The following is a 20,648-nucleotide window of genomic DNA, read 5'->3' as shown; positions in this document are numbered from 1 at the left end:
CAAACGGATTTCAAGATCTGGCTTATTTTGAAGATCACTGGATTCATACTTTTTTGTGCTAACTGAGGGGGCTCCCTAGACACCCCGTTTTTCTATTTTTCACTGTGACTTTATCCCTCTGCCTAGCCTTTTAAACTTCTTACTCCTCTGTGTCAGCAATAACAATAATACAGTTATAATAAACATCATTTTTTGATCATTTACCACTTTACATATATTATCTCATTTAATCTTCAAGAGTTCTATGAGGTATTAACTCCATTTCACAGAGAGGGATGAAATCAGCTTGTCCAAAATTACAAAGCTAGAGAGGAATAGAGCCTGGATTCATTCCAAGGTGTAACACCAAGTCTCCTGTTCCAGAGTTTCTCAACTTTGTTAAAATTCGGATTCCTATGCTTTGCTCTAGACCTACAGAATGAGTCTCAGGTCAGGTGTGGGCGTTCTCCTGGGACGATCTCCAATAAGTAGCGTTAAGCACAGAACAAAAGCAACATGCAGATCAATGGCAGCAGCAGAGGGTCTGAGCATCTCGGACCCTCTGAAGCTTGAGGGTCACGATGACAAGCCTGTCTGTCCACTGCATAGGCCCTGTTGGCTCTGACCTTTCATTGCTGTCTCTGATCTTGTTTCAAGCCCCTCGCCTACTTCCAGAGCCCGTGGAAGCGGAGAAGTTGATGGAAGATGTTGTCCCCACATTCCTGCGTGGTGCCGATTCACACTCCTGTGTGGGGCGGAGAACACCAGCTCGCTCTACGGTATCAAACATCTCTCCAGCTGTGCACAGCCTTTTGGCTCCTTGGTTCTTGGCCAGAAGATGGAACCTGACATACCTCAGGAAGCACGGCCTCTGGAAGGTGCCCCTCTGCAGCAGTGAGGGTAAGTTTAGGGCCACGGGGGCAATTTACAACTCTCCTTGGAACCTGCAAGGTCTCCCAGCAATGACAGCTGAGCTGAACGTTAAACTTAAATTCCTTTAATGCCACCACCAAAATCCTTCCAGGAAATGCCCCAGCAGGCAGTGTCATCCTTAGAGTCTCCTTCCTTTGTAACAAACTGTGTAGAGTCCCCAGGGCAGCCTAGGTGTGAGCAGTAATTCACTCTCAGCACAGTCAGAGGAGACATGCTTTGTGATCCCAGTCCCAGCAGCGAATAAAGAGTTACTGTCTGCTTGGAAATCAGCTGCTGGAGTCGAGCAGATCATCAGATAAACAACTGCTATTGGACAGAAGAAAGGGCCTCAAGGGCTCCCAGGAGATTGTGCTAATTAATTAGCCAATGGCACAAAGAAGGCAACAGTCCATAGCTGAGTCCAGCAGGTTCTCCCAGGGGTGGGAGCTGGGGAGGGAATAAGAAGGAAAATAAAATGCTTTCAAAGGTCCAGATTAGAAACTTCTTCAGCTGGCAATCATCCCCAAAGACATGATTTTCTAAAAGTGGCTGTTGTTTCTCCAGGTTCCTAGGACCTCACTGCCGAAGATGCTGAAGCATGTGAGAACTGCTGTACCCCGCCAAACGGAGGGGCAGGAGGAAAAGGCCACTGAGATTCTTTCAAGTCCACATCAACGGGTATGAGTCTTTCTTCCGAAGCTGATGAACGACACAAACGGTGGAGGAACCACTTCAGATATTTTTTAAGTCACCATGAAGAAGTATGAATATTTTTATAGGCTTATGCTTTACAAATTGAATTAACAATCATTATCCCACTGATTCTGCAAAGTACAGATGAGAGGCAAAGAAAGACAAGGCAAATAAAACTGGCCAGGGTAGTTTTTCCTCCAGAGTTTGTCACTTCCCATTCTATCCATCCTCCTCTTTTTCCTCTTTGCTAACTGCTGATGCAACTACCTTTACTTTGGCCCTGTTTATATTCGGAAGACTTTTACTAAGATTACTTTGGGAAGAAACATAGGATTCTTGTTTTGGAACCTGCCATTAAGTGCAAAGTCCAAGATAAACCAGAGCAGTGAATTGAAAGTTCTAAATCCGCTTAAAAGCTTCTGTGTTCCACAATTCACTGCAGATTTAAAAAAAGAAACCTGGCTACTAAATCACTATGCTTAGAGCCAGACAAGCAAGATCACAACACACTACAATATCTTGGTAGAATGACGTATTAAGTGCACTTAAGTGTACACTAAAATGCAAAGGAAAGTTAACACAGCAGGTTGAACCCAGTGCTTCCTAACCATCCCAACTCTTTCTTCATGTTGAGCTTCTTCGCCAATATGGGCAAGTACCACTGTCTTCATTTCCAGATGTGTTCAGATAAGCATAAATCTCTACTAGGAACACAAATAATGCCAGCATCAACTATCAGGAAGGAACCAGAGTGTCCTAACTTCTTAGGTAGAGAGCCATTTCTTGCAACTTCTAATTTCACAGTGTGAGGTCAACTCAGTCATTTTCACTACAACAGTCAAGAGTCAAAAAATTATAACCAAGCTCTCATGATTATTTAGATAAAAAGACCTCCTTGAAGAGCCTACAGCAACTTGTATCAGAAAACATTATAGGATAAAAATATTCTGCCTACTTTACAAAGAAGTGAAAAACCTTAGAAAGAGTACAATGGATTTTTACAATCCACTCCGGGTGCAAGTGTAATTTTCCCCATCACTGGAGTGGATAAATACAGGTTTTATCCTCTTATGGATCCCCTGGGCTACTCAAAATGTGAATTATGCCTTTCTATATTTGGAAAGGAATATAAGCATGCAAGAAGCCCACTGCGATTAATTTTCTAAAGCATCACCATGAATAGGATTCCCAGTAGCTCTGTCTGCCTGCAGACATTCATCAGCATGAAAGTAAACACACCACCAGGCTCACATTTCCCCAGAGCTGTTTCATTCGGAACTAGAGCTCTGGTTTTCATAGCCACTTTGTCTAAATATTTTTGGGATGATTCATTCATGGTCTCAACATCTCAACAGAGGGCATCCCCACAGTCCTAATATATTAAGGCACAGAGCAAGACAGAGAAGAAAAGAAAGAGTGCAGGTAGTAGTACCTAGTGTCTCCATCTGAAAACAGTCCCCTCTGCATCAGAACTAGGCTGTGCTCTGCGACGACAGGAAGTGAGTTGCCTTCTTGTCTGTAATAATAAAAACTCAACATGCTCGGAGCTCAGCAGGGGATAGAAGACTGGCACAGGCCGCCTGGCCCTGAAGGCCTGTGACTGAATCAGCAGTGAACTGCACGCTGGAGTTTTCCACAGGACCATTCAAACTCGGGCTGGGAAGGTCACACTGGCCTCTCCCTTCTCTGCTGACCGGCAGAAATGCCCCGGCTCCCCATTGTAGCATCCCCCAACCCTGGGATGGCTCCTGTGGAAAAAAGCAACTGTCTGTGAGCGTGGGGTCCAAAGGAAAAAAGAAAACAAAATTTCCATAAACATGCAGCCAGGAGCACAATCTTTAAGAGTGAAAAATTGGAAACGACAGGGGAATAGCTAAGCAAGAGACAGAGTATCAACAGAACAAACCATCATACAGTTAAGAGCATCACACATGGTCAACCCACCGAAGTGCCAAATCTACAACAGGCTGCAAACAGCACTCACATGATGGCAAAACATGTCAAACTATATGTAAGTTAATCAACAAAAACAGGAAGTGAGTGTGTGGTGAATTAAACAGTTCAAGTTCATTAGGTTATGTTTTTCCTTTAAAGGTACTCAAGTGAATAAAAATAATAGGAGACCATGGAAGCATACCAAAGCCCTTCATTTTTAAATGAGGCATACAAACATTTTTCAATGATCTTGCATAAAGTGAACGATCCAGGAGTTGCTGTATTTCCCCATCTCAACCCTCCAAATGCAACAAGGAAAATGCGAACACATAAAAACCAAACACTTATAAAGTGAATGGCTCAGCAACACTTTTCTCAATTTCTTGGTTCAGGACCACAGTCTAGGAAGGGTGTGAAGCTGATACAATGAGGTTATGACACCTGCTACCCTGCACAAGCCTCTCTCGATCACCTGCCATCCTCAGGTCTGTGAACAGGAGAGAAAATTCGCTCTATACATTTTTTCTCTGAAAGTCAGTTGCAAAAATATAAACGTGGGGAAGCAAACTCAGTTTAAAAGAGGCTAAGGAGAAGAATAGATCCCCCTCCCCAAAACATACCAACCTCCACATTTCCCTCTTTCCCCTAAAAAAAAAAAAAAAAAAACAAAACCAGTAGGGTCCCTGACAATAAAAATTGACAAATGACTTTAAAACAAATCATCCAGGGGGTATAAAAGGCTGAATTGTCTTTAAATAGCCTAATAGACTGAATGGAGGATACAATAGGTCTGTATTACGGCTGCAGGGTCCAGCATTAGAACAGCTAACATACTTCAGTCCTTAATCACTCCACCCATCTTTTCCCCTTAAAACTGACCATTGGCGGGCAGGGTGGCTCATGCCCATAATCCCAGCACTTTGGGAGGCTGAGGCAGGCAGGTTACCTGATGTCATGAGTTTGAGACCAGTCTAGCAACATGGTGAAACCCTGTCTCTACTAAAAATACAAAAAAATTAGCCAGGAGTGGTGGCACGCGCCTATAATCCCAGCTACTCGGGAGGCTGAGGCACGAGAATTGCTTGAACCTGGGAGGTGGAGGTTGCAGGGAGGCGAGATCACACCACTGCACTCCAGCCTGGGCAACAGAGTGAGACTCCGTCTCAAAACAAAACAAACGTTCATGTCCTTCGCCCACTTTTTGATGGGGTTGTTTTTTTCTTGTAAATTTGTTTGAGTTCATTGTAGATTCTGGATATTAGCCCTTTGTCAGATGAGTAGGTTGTGAAAATTTTCTCCCATTTTGTAGGCTGCCTGTTCACTCTGATGGTAGTTTCTTTTGCTGTGCAGAAGCTCTTTAGTTTAATTAGATCCCATTTGTCAATTTTGTCTTTTGTTGCCATTGCTTTTGGTGTTTTGGACATGAAGTCCTTGCCCGTGCCTATGTCCTGAATGGTAATGCCTAGGTTTTCTTCTAGGGTTTTTATGGTTTTAGGTCTAACGTTTAAATCTTTAATCCATCTTGAACTGATTTTTGTATAAGGTGTAAGGAAGGGATCCAGTTTCAGCTTTCTGCATATGGCTAGCCAGTTTTCCCAGCACCATTTATTAAATAGGGAATCCTTTCCCCATTGCTTCTTTTCTCAGGTTTGTCAAAGATCAGATAGTTGTAGGTATGCGGCGTTATTTCTGAGGGCTCTGTTCTGTTCCATTGATCTGTATCTCTGTTTTGGTACCAGTACCATGCTGTTTTGGTTACTGTAGCCTTGTAGTATAGTTTGAAGTCAGGTAGTGTGATGCCTCCAGCTTTGTTCTTTTGGCTTAGGATTGAAACAGACACTTCTCAAAAGAAGACATTTATGCAGCCAAAAAACACATGAAAAAATGCTCATCATCACTAGCCATCAGAGAAATGCAAATCAAAACCACTATGAGATACCATCTCACACCAGTTAGAATGGCAATCATTAAAAAGTCAGGAAACAACAGGTGCTGGAGAGGATGTGGAGAAATAGGAACACTTTTACACTGTTGGTGGGACTGTAAACTAGTTCAACCATTGTGGAAGTCAGTGTGGTGATTCCTCAGGGATCTAGAACTAGAAATACCATTTGACCTAGCCATCCCATTACTGGGTATATACCGAAATGACTATAAATCATGCTGCTATAAAGACACATGCACACGTATGTTTATTGCGGCATTATTCACAATAGCAAAGACTTGGAACCAAGCCAAATGTCCAACAATGATAGACTGGATTAAGAAAATGTGGCACATATACACCATGGAATACTATGCAGCCATAAAAAATGATGAGTTCATGTCCTTTGTAGGGACATGGATGAAATTGGAAATCATCATTCTCAGTAAACTATCGGAAGAACAAAAAACCAAACACCGCATATTCTCACTCATAGGTGGGAATTGAACAATGAGATCACATGGACACAGGAAGGGGGATATCGCACTCTGGGGACTGTGGTGGGGTGGGGGTAGGGGGGAGGGATAGCATTGGGAGATATACCTAATGCTAGATGACGAGTTAGTGGGTGCAGCGCACCAGCATGGCACATGTATACATATGTAACTAACCTGCACAATGTGCACATGTACCCTAAAACTTAAAGTATAATAAAAAAATAAATTAATTAAAAAAAAAAAACACAAACAAAATTCTCATCATCACAGATCCTTGAGAGAAAACCAGCAGCTCAGGGGTTAAACATGCAATGCCACGCTCACATTTCCTGTCTGATCACATGTTCATGTGAGAAGCAACTGGTTATGTTTTCATAGTACTTTTCTATTACTAGGCTTAATTTTTCTCTGCTAATAGTGTTCTAGGTTTCTATTACTGTGAAAAGCTGATGATTTACCTTACCTTTTCACTTTAATTTTTCCCCTCTAGAAGAGCAATAACTGAAAAGAACTGGAGGTATCCCACACATGCAGAAGCTACAGCTTTGCAGTTTCTAGACCTCTGCCCACGTTTTGGTGTCCTGTGCTTGCCGCTCCTGAAACGTGCACTTGGCCCTCTTCACTGGAAAGCCCACTGCTCGCCCTGCTGGGACAGCTGTCCCTATGCCATCCGTCCGCCACTGGAAAGCCCACTGCTTGCCCTGCTGGGACAGCTGTCCCTATGCCATCCGTCCGCCACTGGAAAGCCCATTGCTCGCCCTGCTGGGACAGCTGTCCCGATACCATCCCTCCGCCACTGGAAAGCCCACTGCTCGCCCTGCTGGGACAGCTGTCCCTATACCATCCCTCTGCCACTGGAAAGCCCACTGCTCGCCCTGCTGGGACAGCTGTCCCTATACCATCCCTCTGCCAAAGTGAAGCAGAGAAGAAGCCGTGTACATGAAGAAAATTTGCTGACCCACTTGGGTGGAAGGAAAAAAGCACTCTGTGGGTGGATTAATGTGGATGAACAGCCTGGTGCCACCAAAGTCGTGGGTGCCACCTGACGCTGGGGGGAAGCACTGGACAAGTTAGGCCTGTGTCTCGGTCCTGGTCCTGTTGGGTGGTTACGTATCACCTCTCTGGTCTTCCTTTCCTTGATCATAATGAAGGGAATTAGGTAAGTTATCCCAGTGTTAAAATCATGATTCTATGATTTCTTCCTCAGCAGGCACATTCAGGTAATTCAGGAAGCTGACGGTTACTCTGATTCTCATAACAATCCCGTGGGCAGAGATCAATATCTCTATTATGCAGATAAGGAAGCTGAGGCACAGGAAGGTCACGTGACTTGCTATAGTCCCTCAAATAGTAAGTGGGAGGAAGGGCCAGGATCTGAACCCCGGTTGTCTGACTCAACTTTGCTACTTCTATTATTTTACATAGTGTCATCACTGCTTCAAATACAGCATTAAATCTTTATCATTCTCTATGTACAAATTTGGGAGACAGGCATCCAATTTTCTGGAAGCTGAATTTGAATCCTTCCTTTATTGAAAAGTAAATGCCCTGCATAAATTTCAATGTTCATATTTTCTTTAGTGGGCCCAGATCTGGCCCCTTTCAATCAATGGGCATCATGGCACAATTTTTGCTTAACTTGGAACGTATTCTTTGGAATGAATTAAGGTCTGCTTTCTTTGTTCTTGTCTCTAATTCCAAAGCATTGCGTCTTCTAAAACAGTTTTTTAACCCCTCTCCAAATGAAAAAGCATGCCACTTGAATCTTCCTTATAATTATACAAATAACACATTTTTTTATAGGGATGTGTTTACGTATCTTCACTCACTGGTGAAGAAGCCCAAGATGCCTCCAGGAGAGAGAATTATAACCAAGTGGCATTTATTAACCACCCTCCAGGGGGCAAAGGCTGGAAAACACAGATGATGCCAAGGGTAAAACCCATGTGATCCGAGCCAGTGCCTGGAAAATAGGGAGTTTAGCAAATGTTGAGAATAGATCTTTTCTCCTGCTCTCTTCCATGGGGAAACCAGAAGGGTAAACAAACTCCTCAGCAGGGACACACGAGACTCCACGGAGGCCCAGGGGTAATCTGAGACTGCGGGAAACCTGTTTTCCCCTTTTTTTCCTTTTCTTGAATTCTGACCTTGAGCAGAGCTCAGAAGGGAGCCTCTGAGTTCTCAGGTTCCTAGGAGAGAACATCTTCTAGGCTGCTGGCCAGGGCTTGGTCTTGGACCTACAATGGCTCCTTGTGGCCTATGCTATTAAGACCAAACTCACCCTGTCCAGCAGATTTTGCCCACTTTCCTAGGCAGAAGCCACATCGGTGGCCTTGCCTGACCATCATCTCCACCCTGGCCCTGAGGTTCCACCGGTCCCCTGATACCCCACCTGCTTTTCCTGACAACTCAAGTTTCAGCTCCTCCTCCAGTCCTTCCTTATCCTTCCCTCCTCAACCTCCCACAGCTCCAAGGCTATGTCCTACAGTTCAGCAATTAGTTATTATTTTCTGTAGCTGTGCCTAGGCATGTGGTTAAAACTTTGACTTTATATCCAGGGCAAGGACTATAGGGTTATATTTACATCAAGACAGAACCCTGTTCAAGTGCAAGGAGGACTCTAGACCCTGTTCTATAAACTGTGGTTCATAATGAATATGGACTGGCCCCACAATGATTTCCTCTAAATAACTAAAAACCTGAATGCTTTACTAATTTTAAGATATTTGGAATTTTTTTGTGCTCTTCTGTGTTTTCCAAATGTTCTTCAATAATCAGGAAATTACAAAATCACTAAATTTTTTTTGGATTTTTAGTGCCTATGGACTGGAAATAAAACGATGCTGTCCTGCCATCTAGTGGCTGTGACGCAAAAAAAGGCCAAGACAAGTCTAGGGGCTTGAAACTGTTAGTGTTTGAAACCTGTGAGTCCCACCCCGGCTTTTTGGGGAAGGGGATATTTCTTTCTGCAACCCAGGATCCTTCATGTCTCCAGGGGAGGGCAGGTGAGCAGTCTGGTCCTTGATTAGAGTCAGGTCAGAGATGCTACTGCCTCTTCCGCTGCCTAACAGTGATTCTGAGCTCCTTAGAGAAGGGAGCTGGAATAGGGTGGGATGGGATGGGAGGGAAGGTTGTAGGGGTGTGAGGGGGAGGGTGGAGCACCATCAGCTGCAACGAACATCCAGAGGAGCCAGTGGCACTCCCATGCATCGCACCCTACATCTGTCATTGGGTCACATGGTGCTCCTGAAACTGCAGAGAGGACCTCAGGATACTGTTTATTTTAATGACGTCAACATCAGCCATGCTATGAAAAAGGTAGAGTGGACCAGAATGTAGACCCTCCAGGCTTATTTATCTTTCCAAAGAACTTAAAGCTGAGGGGTTGGGGGGACATACCACAGACCACATCTATTTTTTCAAAATAAAAGGTCTTTTAGGCAGAAGTCTTCCAGCAAGGTACTCAAAAACTTTCCCAGGGGTGCACAGTCTTAAGGGAAGAATAAATGGCCAGGTCCTCAACTGCCACTTGTATTTTTTTCTAAAACTGGTCTGTCAGAGATACCACTTTTCCCTTGCCCATTCTCCCATCTCCCACTGTGTAAAAGAAGGGCAGACTTTCTCACCCACCCTGAACCTCACTTACAGGGTGATGAAACCTCCAGGTCATCCATAAAGAGACAAACAAGATGTATCAGTGAGTCTCCTTGAATCAGGCACTGTGGTGGGGCTTCTTACTTATACATGAGTCTGATAAAGGTGAAGTATGTCACTAGTAATGGGTGTATGTGGGACCACACTGGGCTGTTCCAAATTCAAATATAGGCACAACTCAGATATACTGTCGGCTCAGTTTCAGACCACCACAGGAAAGCAAATATTGCAATAAACGGAGTCGCCTGACTTTTTTGGTTTCCCAGTGGGTAGAAAAGTTATGTTCACACTATACTCCAGTCTGAGTATATGCAACAGCATTATGTCCAAAAAATACATATCTTAAAACATACTTTATTGCTAAAAAATGCTAACAATCATTTGAGCCTTCAGTGGGTTGTAATTGTTGGGCTGGTGGAGGGTCTGGCCTCAGCACTGATGCCTGCTGATTAATCTGGTGGTGGTTGCCGAAAATTAGGGTGGCTGTGACAATTTCTTAAAATAAGACAGCAATGAAGTTTGCTGCATCAAATGATTCTTCCTTTTATGAACAATTTCTCTGTAGCATACCATTCTGTTTGATAGCATTTTATTCACAGTACAACTTCATTCAAAATTCAAGTCAACAGAAATGTGATTGTCCCCTTGCCTGTCACGCAATGCACGTTCGTGGCGAACCTGGCACTAAACCATTCAAAGATGACCTGCTTCTGGGTTGGGGTTTCGTATGTAGCAGAGCAGCTCCCTCACTGCGATCTATTGAAAGTCAGCCCTCAACACAAGTGTTCATTTAAAAAAAAAAAGAAAAAAAAAGAAAAAAGTTTAAAAGAAAACAAACAAAAAAAGAGTTAAAACACACATAAAATTCAAGTCAATCCTCTCCAACTCTGTGGCTGCTTTACCAACTAAGTATATGTAATATTCTAAATGTATATTTCAAAAATGTATCAGCACATTCACCAGCAGTAGATTCCATCTCGAGAAACCACTTACTTGGCTTATTCATAAGAAGAAACTCCTTATCTGTTCAAGTTTTATCATGAGATTGCAGCAATTCAGCCACATCTTCAGGTCTACTTCTAATTCTAGTTCTCTTGCTATTTCCACCACAACTGGCACATCTGCAGTTACTTCCTCCATTGAAGGAAGTCTTGAACCCATCAAAGTCATCCATGAGGGTTGGAATCAACTTCTTCCAAACTCCTACTAATGTTCGGACATCCTCCCATAAATCGCAAATGTTCTTACTGGCATCTACAATGGTGCATCCTTTCCAGAAGGTTTTCAATTAACTGCCCAGATCCATCAGCGGTAACACTATAACTATAATGTTATTCCCAATATTATTTATGGCAACTATAGCCTTATAAAATGTATTTCTGAAATAATATTTCTCAAATAGTAAGACATTATTTCTTAAGTAATAAGACTTGGAAGTTGAAATTACTCCTTGATCTATGAGCTGCAGAATGGATGTTTTAGCAGGCATAAAAACATTAATCTCCTTCTGCATCTTCACCAGAGCTCCTGGGTGACCAGGTGCAATGTCAATGAAAGGAATCTTATTTTAATGAGCAGTAGGTCTCAACAGTGTGCTTAAAATATCCAGTAAACCATGCTATAAACAGGTGTCATCCAGGCTTTGTTCCTCCATTTATAGGGCACAGAAAGAGTATAGATTTAGCATAATTCTTAAGGATTTTCAGACTGGTCAATGAGCATTGGCTTCAGCTTAAAGTCACCAGTCTGCCTAACAAGAGAGTCAAGCATCCTTATAAAGCACTGAAGCCAGGCATTGACTTCTCTTCTCTGGCTAGGACAATCTTAGATGGCATCTTCTTCCTATAGAAGGCTGCTTTGTCTATATTGAGAATCTGTTGTTCAGTGTAGCCACTCTCACCAATGATCTTAGCTAGATCTTCTGGATAACTTGCTGTAGCTTCTACATCAGCACTTGCTGCTTCATGTTGAACTTCTATTTTATGGAGAAGGCTTCTTTCCTTAAACCTCATGGATCAACCATTGCTAGCTTCAAACTTTTCTTTTGCAGCTTTCTCACCTCTCTCAGCCTTCAAAGAACTGCAGAGTTAGGGCCTTGCTCTGGCTTGGGCTTTAGCTTAAGAAAAAGTTGGGGCTGGTTTGATCTTCTATCCAGACCACTCAAACTTTCTCCAAGTCAGCAATAATTAGCAATAATGTTATTATCCGTGTGTTCACTGGAATAGCACTTTTAATTCCCTTCAGAACTTTTCCTTTGCATTCACAACTTGGCTGTTTGGCACAGGAGGCCTAGCTTTCAGCCTGTCTTGGCTTCAACATGCCTTCACTAAGTTGAATCACTTCTAGCTTTTGATTTAAAGTGACAGACATATCACTCTTCCTTTCAATTGACACCTAGAGGCCATTGTAGAGTTATTAATTGGCCCAATTTCAATATTGCCTCAGGGAATAGGGAGGCCCAAGGAGAAGGAGAGACAGGAATGGCCAGTGGGTGGAGCAGTCAGAACACACTTAACATTTATCATTTAAGTCTGCTGTCTTATACAGGTGTGCTTTGTGGCACCCCAAAGCAATTACAATAGTAACATCAAAGATCACTCATCACATTTACAGAGATTATCCTGGATTTGAACAACGACAACAAAAAAGATTACTGATCACAGATCATAGTAACAGATATAACACTAATTAAAAAACTTAAAATGTTGTGAGAATTATCAAAATGTAACATAGAGATACAAAGTGAGCATATGCTGTTGGAAAAATGGAGCCAACAGGTTTGCAGGGTTGCCACAAACCTTCCATTTATTAAAAATGCAATATCTGGGCCAGGTGTGGTGGCTCATGCTTGTAATCCCAGCACTTTGGGAGGCCAAGTGGGGGTGGATCACTTAAGGTCAGGAGTTCAAGACCAGCCTGGGAAACATGGCAAAATCCTGTCTTTACTAAAATACATATAAAAATTAGCTAGGCGTGGTGGCATACGCCTGTAGTCTGGCTACTTGGGAGGCTGAGGCAGGAGAATCGCTTGTACCTCGGAGGCGGAGGCTGCAGTGAGCCAAGATCATACCACTGCACTCCAGCCTGGGCAACAGAGTGAGACTCTGTCTCAAAAAAAAAAAAAAAAAAAGAAAACAGAAAAGCAGTATCTGCAAAGCACAGTAAAACAAAGTATGCTTGTATATACTGAAAAATGTGTTAAAATATATATATATAATAGAATGAAATGGAAGTGATGATGGTTCTTATTTAACGTCTTTGCCTTTTTCGTTCCCTTATTATTTCCAAAGATTTTTTATTATTGAGCTGGAGTCCTATGTATTGGTCTGTTCTCAAACTGCTATGAAGATGCTACCTGAGATTGGGTAATTTATAAAGAAAAGAGGTTTAATTGACTCACAGTTCCACATGGCTGGGGAATCATGGTGGAAGGGGAAGCGTGGTGGAAGGGGGAGCAGACATGTCTTACATGGCAGCAGGAGAGACAGAGTGTGTGTAGGAGGAACCGTCAAACACATAAAACCATCAGATCTCATGAGAACTCACTATCACCAGAACAGCATGGGGGAACCACCCCCATGATCCAGTCACCTCCCACCGGGTCTCTCCCTCAACACATAGGGATTATGGTGATTACAATTCAAGATGAGATTTAGGTGGGGACACAGAGCCAAACCATATCAGTCCTGTGAGAACAAAACAAACACTGATTCCAGGAGGTAAGCATGGGGCTGGGCTTGGTACCCTTTATTTCTTCCTTTCATCCTTCTTCCCTTCTACCCATCCATCCATTCATCTATCCAAGAATAAAAATTTAGAATTCAGAAACAAGATGACTGTCACAAGGATGCCTAATAACATATTCATTGAACTGAAAAATGGTATCAGACCTTTACTGACAGCAAACAAGTGTGGTATGGCTAACTGGTTTGACAGGGACTGGCTCTGTCCATTAGATTATAGAGCAGACAATTTTCATACATGAATGAGCTGCATTAGCAGCTCCAACGTCTTGACAAAAATACATTTAAAAAAGCATATGGTTTAAAGCATTTTATCAAAAAAAGGATACTGACAAATGTTTATTAATGCTTAATTATCTTTTCTGGAACATTTTGAGTTAAACAGACTGCCTCTAAATAAAAGAAGAGCAAATTTAATTTACAACTGTTTGAGAAGTTTGGGTACAAGTTTTTTGGTGTACTTCCCAGAAACTAAAAAAATTAAATATCTTTAAGGCGGAATAATAATTCCTTTTGTAAGTTAGATAATTGCCAATTCTTCCAACATAATTAAGGAAAGACCTAATCAAGTTGTCATTTTTTGGTCCAGAACTCAGAAGGAATTCAAAGAATTAAGTGACATGACTATAACAAAACTCCTACCATCTCATGTATTTATTCATTTCTCAGTGCATCTTATCTCTAAAAATGAAAAATAGGAAAAAGAGGTAATATCAAATTCTTTCTTATTCCAGCAGTAAGTATTATTTGTCCATTTCTTTAGAAACTAACTTATTAAGAGCCCCTTCATTCCATTATAAGTTGAAACTTCAATGCAATTTCTATTTAATAATTATTTTGATGAATGACAATTTAATAATATTAATGATATATTAACATTTATTTTTCAGATCAATTGTGAATTCACTAAAGCTGAAACAGTAACTTAGTCTAGGAGAACTTTCTTTTAATACTCATGATATTAGTGTATTATACTCATGATCCTGTGTATTAGTCTGTTCTTAAACTGACTTACAAAATGATTATTAAATGATTCCCGTTTCTTTCACTTGTAGACAACTTGCTGAAGTCAGATACTCAAAAAGGGTTCGGAAGAGTGAAATATTATTACATTTTTTGCAACTATCTTGACAAAAATGTGTATGTTACCTTAAAATATACACACAGCTTTACATTATTTTGAGCACATATAAGCAAAGGCATTTGAAGACCATTGCTCTAAGGGGCTTTCCTTGGGGAGTAAGTTGGCCTGCACCGATTTCTCATGGTTTTGGAAAGTTCCAGGAGTCAGAACTGTATTTTCTGGTCATTTCACTGGATATTCTTGACTCTATCTGGCAAACAACAGAATCTGGGTCCACAGTGTTGGGGTTCTCCCACTTTTCCAAGTCCTATGTTGGATGATATGGCCCAAGGTCTGCTCTGGGGTGTTGGGAGCCTGGCTGCCCATCCCCACCAGCTCTTCCCCTCCTGAGTACTGCCTGGGAGCACTCCCTAACCTTGGCCTGTATCCCTCTCTCTATCTTTCCCAGCAGGACTTGGCTTAGGGAATCCAAAGAAGTGTGATGCGTCTGACTCCTGCTGCCTTCTGTCTCTCAAGAAGTTCCACTCACTGTCCATCCATGATCAAGGTTAAGGGAGGGTTGGGGTTCCTCCATGTCCTTACAGCCCTTTTATTTTTTATTTAAAAAAAAAAAACAACTTGTTTTTTTGAGACAGAGTCTCACTCTGTTGCCCAGGCTGGAGTGCAGTGGTGCAATCATGGCCCACTGCAGCCTCGATCTCCTGGGCTCAAGTGATCCTCCTGCCTCAGCTTCCCGAGTAGCCAGACTACCAGCATGCGCCACCACACCCAGCTAATTTTCTTATCTTTTTTTGTAGAGACGGGGCTCTCACTGTGTTGTCCAGTCTGGTCCCAAACTCCTGGGCTCCAGCAATCCTCCCTCCTTGGCCTCTCATAGTGCTGAGATTACAGGTGTAAGCCACTGCACCAAGCTAGCCCGACTTTTAAATGGGAAGCACACAGCAGAATCTTTAAGTGAGTGGTGCTGGCATTGTTTAGTTTCTCATCTTAGCTTTACCATTTACTAACTATCAGCAAAAAGGCAAGCTATTCAACCTCACAGCACCTCAGTTTCCCTACCTGACAAATGGTGATAACAATAAAACTAAATGTGCAATTATGTAGACTAAATGCAATAATACCAAGCAGGCATACAAGAGTTTAATCAATGAAGCTATTATATTATTAAATGCAAAATTTAGAATTTTAAAAGTGAGTTCAAGAAATGGAAAGGTAGGAACTAATGAACAGGATGCAATCTCCCTTCCATCAGTGGAATGCCTCAGGAGACACAGGGTGGGCGTGAGTCACCCTAAAACCTCCTGTCCCTCAGCCCTTGGATTCTGTGTTGTCAAACTTGGTCCCACTGGCAGCAGCAGCCCAGGCTCTGTTCTGAAGGTGCCTGCAAATCACCTCTAATGAGAACAGCCCCTGATACCTGGGAACTGCTACCAGACACTCAGCTGCTGAGCAGGAGACTCCCAGTGGTTGCTTTTGTCCATTCCTGGGCTTGGCCCACAGACAAGAGGGTGCACATGAGGACACCAGTGTTGCTGCATACAGCTAGCAAGAACCTGTGCAAACCTCATGCTCAGCATGAACCTCCTTCCCTGAATGTCCCCCTCCCCATGGGTGGGTGGAGATGGCAGAGGCATGGCAGGCTGACGTGGTCCAGGGTCCCTGATTAAGCAAACTTACCTGAAGAGGGACGGTACAAACGAGGACCGGTCTGGCTTAGCATCCACTGAATCTTCATTTGCTGAATCCTCAACCCCCTGCTCTTCAACACAGCCCTGATCGTCTGCCATCTGGGAAGAGAGAAAAAAAGCCACAAGGTCAGTGGCATCACTGATACTGTGATATTTTTAAATGACACTCATTAGGTGATACAGTTTTCCATTACGCCTAGGGGTGAGAAGTTTTGCATATTTAAGCTTCAGGGTTACCACCCCATTAATGCATTCAAATATGTGAATATGCTTACATCCCAGAGACTACATAAATGGCAGCAAAGAAAACAAAGTCCTTGCCCTCAGGGAGCTCCTAATCCAGTAACCACAATTTTGTTGTATGTTCACTGCATACAAGAAACAGTGGAAGGTCTGTCAAGGTTTACAACAATGAAAATTTCCCCCTAAATTCCTAGCAGGTCACAAAGTGCTCATACGCAGTTGAAAAGCAGCAACAACCTGGGGTATTAGGCTCTCTTTCTATGTCAGATGCTTTTACACGGTTCTACACAAAATAGATTTCCATCAAATTACATTCCAGCTTGAGAATTTTCAAGAGATCCCCATTAACTATAAGTACAAATCTAAAGCCATCTCCTCGGATTTTAAGGCCCTTTCTGATCTAGTCTGGGAATCAGCATACTATGGCCCAACACTTGTTTCAGTAAATAGAGTTGTACTGGAAAACAGCCATGTCCATTCATTTATGTATTGCCTATGGCTGTTTCCTCTCTACGAGCAGAGTTGAGTGATGGCCACAAAGCCAAAAATATTTACTACCTGGCCCTTTCCACACCCACCCTCTGCCTTCATTTCCCGCATAGCCTTCGTATGTGGCTTGTTTATTTGCGCTCTGCTGTTTGGTTCCTATAAGACAATATAAGTTCATCATGGCAGAGGTAGCTGGAACACAGAAGGTGCTTACTAAAATATTTAATTGAATGGAAGGCTGGATGAAACACACACCCTAAGGGGAAAGAATTAGCTAAAGGTGATGTGGCTGGCCCAAGGCAGAGCCAATATTAGAATCTTTTTTTTTTTTTTGTCTTTGAGATGGAGTTTTGCTCTTGTTGCCCAGGCTGGAGTGCAATGGTGTGATCTCCGCTCACTGCAACCTCCGCCTCCCAGGTTCAAGTGATTCTCCTGCCTCAGCCTCCCAAGTAGCTGGGATTACAGGTGCCCACCACCACGTCTGGCTAAATTTTTTTTGTATTTTTAGTAGAGACAGGGCCAGGCTGTTGGCCAGGCTGGTCTCAAACTCTGGCCTCCCAAAGTGCTGGGATTACAGGTGTGAGCCACTGCATCTGGCCAGTATTAGAATCACTTCTCCTAAATCAAGTCCCGTTTTCTTCCCCATGAAGGGATCAGGGATCAACTTTCAGAAATAAAGAGAAACTTCAGACTCCAATTTCTACCTGGTCCCAACTGTTACTAGAAAAGGGTCCTGATCCAGACCCCAGGAGAGGGTTTGGACCTCGCGCAAGAAAGAATTAAGGGCAAGTCCATAGAGTAAAGTGAAAGCAAGTTTATTAATAAAGTAAAGGAATAAAAGAATGGCTACTCCATAGGCAGAGCAGCAGCTTGGGCTGCTGGACTAGGGATACTCATAGTTATTTCTTGATTATATGCTAAACAAGGGGTGGACTATTCACAAGTTTTCCAAGGAAGGGGTGGGAAATTCCAGGAACTGAGGAAGTTCCCCTTTTTAGACCATATAGCGTAGCTTCCAGACACTGCTATAGCATTTGCAAACTGTCATGGTGCTGGGGGGAGTGTCTTTTAGCATGCTAATGGATTATAATTAGTGTATAATGAGCAGTGAGGGTGACCAGAGGTCACTCTTGTCACCATCTTGGTTTTGCTGGGTTTTGGCTGGCTTCTTTACTGCAACCTGTTTTATCAACAAGGTCTTTATGACCTCTATCTTCTGCTAACCTCCTACCTCATCCTGTGACTAAGAATGCCTTAACCTCCTGGGAATGCAGCCCAGTAGATCTCAGTCTTATTTTACCCAGCCCCTATTCAATATGGAGTTGCTCTGGTTCAAATGCCTCTGATACAATCCCTGAGCAACTTCACTGAGCAGGCCGCGGTTGTCAGGTGCAGTTCTGTATTCCAGTTAGGGCTCACCCAGGGATGCTGTCATTAAGTTGGAAAACAAGAAGGCATCTACTTTACAGAATATTTTGTGCCGCTGAGCACAACAAGTAATGACTTTTGGAGGTGGGGAGAAGAAGGAATGCAGTTCAGAAGCAGGTGTCCAAGGAGGCAAAGTGACGACCTACTGGCCTTGCACTCCGAATGGCATTATGGTGTCACCTTCCAGCTTATCTGAGGGTGAACTGGGAAGAGGGGAGGGAGCTAAGAAGGGAAAGTCCTACTGCCAGGTCTCTACAATGACCATGGGAAGTCAGATGGTCACCTTGTTTCTCAACACATCATGAGCCTCCCTTCATCATCACCAATGTGTTTCTGGTTGGGAGGCAGATTTTTCAGATTAGAACCCAAAGTTTCTCAAAAATGGAGATAACCCACAGAGGAGATAAGCATAAGGCCACACACGCAGAAAACACCTGATAGCTTCTCTTGTCCCCTTTACATAGACTTAGTTACTTTCCAATATAGACTGTTATTAACACAATACACACTCACATATTTTCAAAACTAGTAAGTCAAAGTTTTAAAAAAATCCACCAGACAAAGACACTAACTTTGATATGTGGTGTTAACCAAGTTGGCCCTTTTGCTAAAGTTAATCTTAAAGGCTCAATCTAGGGTATATGATGACAACACAATATAACCACTATTTTAAAAGGAAGAAGAAATGTCAGTGTGATAGCAGAATAGGAGGTTCCAGTTTTCATTCTTATATAGAAATACTGATTTTGGCAACTACACCTATGGACAAGAATACTTTTGTGAGGCCACAGGAGTCCACTGAGAGGTTTCAGCACACTGGTGGAGCAAAAAATCTAAGAGTGGATGCATCAAAGAGTATAATAAGAGCAGTTCACTTTACCCACATCACCCCTCCCCTAAGGTGGCACAGCTCAGTTCCAAGAGAGGTCCCTCCAGCTCACAATTCTCCCATGGAGGAAGTGAGAGTGAAGTGAGCACCCAGCTTTCCCAGCACAACAGGATGTTGTCTAGGAGACCCACTTCTGTTTCATCCCACCCAGTACACTGAGGGGAACAGCATGGCTGAATCGTCTGCGGCAGCTAGGAGCAAGGAGAAGCAGCAGCAGGAGTGCAAATAGTGTATGGTTATCAAAAGCCGGCTATAGATTCTGCTACCCAGCTCATGGATTCTACCCTAAGACCCTCCCATAAACCCTGCAGGACAACTGGCCTATGTACCCCTTCAACCAGCTGATATGTACCTCAGTGCACAACAGTCTGTACACAACCACAGACAATGCTTGGATCTCAACAGCAGATAGGGATATTAGCAGCCAGCTCAACTTTGATGGATTGAGAGAAGACATATAACTTTGAACATTTCAGGGTACTACCCTAAGGAATAAACAGGAGGCTTTTAGCACAAGGGCTGGCTTTGCAGGACTGAGAGAACACATATAATCCCAAAGAGGGAACAAGAGGTGTGGAGCAGGTATATCTAGAGAAAAAGTGTGAGAGATCCCCAGAATCTCTAGCTAAGCTCACTGGCAAAGGTCTTTCTCTCCTAAAGCCAGTCAATAAAGATGGGAAGAGGTGACTGCTTCTTCAAGTGTGAATACACAATGCGAGGCTTCAAAGAACACAAATAATCAAGAAAATATGACACCACCAAAGGAACAAAATAAAGCTCCAGTGGCTGACCCCAAAGAAATGGAGATCTATGAATTACCTGACAAAGAATCCAAAATAATCATCTTAAAAAAGCCCAGTGAGGAACAAGAGAGCAGACAATTAAATGAAATCAGAAAAACAACAAATAAACAAAATGAGAAGTTCAACAAAGAAATAAAAACCAATAAATGAACGAAACAGAAATTATGGAGCTGAAGAATACAATATCTGAAATAAAAAATTCAATTGAGAGTTTCAACAGCAGACTTGATCAAGCAGAAGAAAGAGTCAGTGAACTTGAAAACAGATCATTTGAAATTAATCAGTCAGAGGAACAAAAAGAAAAAGGAATGAAAAAGAGTGAAGAAACCTATGGAACTTATGGGACACCATCAAATGAACCAATATATGCAGTATGGGTGTCTCAGAAGGAGCAAAGAGAAGAGGGTAGAAAGTTTATTTAAAGAAATTATGACAGAAAACTTCCCAAATCTGGAGAGGGAAATGAACATCTAGATTCATGAAGCCCAAAGAACCCCAAACAGATTGAGCATAAATAGGTCTTCACTGAGACACATTACAATCACTGGTAAGAGTCAAAACAGATAAGGAGAAAATTCTGGAAGCAGCAAAAGAAAAGCAACTGATTTCTTTCCAAGATGGCAGATTGGAGGCGTTGTTAGCATGCCTCTCTCACTTGGGAAGATAAAATAGTGTGTAGAGATTCAT

General features: G+C 42.6%; 1 protein-coding gene across 1 annotated transcript in view; it reads right to left on the bottom strand.

Moving 5' to 3' along the window:
- The window catches only part of CASP7 (caspase 7), a 52,136-nt gene that overhangs the window by 18,392 nt on the left and 13,096 nt on the right, over window positions 1-20,648 (bottom strand). Inside the window, 1 exon segment of the mRNA XM_019035487.4 lies at window positions 16,099-16,208. Within this exon segment, the coding sequence (XP_018891032.2) occupies window positions 16,099-16,208 (110 nt within the window).

This window comes from Gorilla gorilla, chromosome 8, assembly GCF_029281585.2.
Source record: "Gorilla gorilla gorilla isolate KB3781 chromosome 8, NHGRI_mGorGor1-v2.1_pri, whole genome shotgun sequence".
Lineage (NCBI taxonomy): Eukaryota > Metazoa > Chordata > Mammalia > Primates > Hominidae > Gorilla > Gorilla gorilla.
Note: the sequence above shows the minus strand (reverse complement) of the source record. Positions and strands in the feature narration are given on the sequence as shown.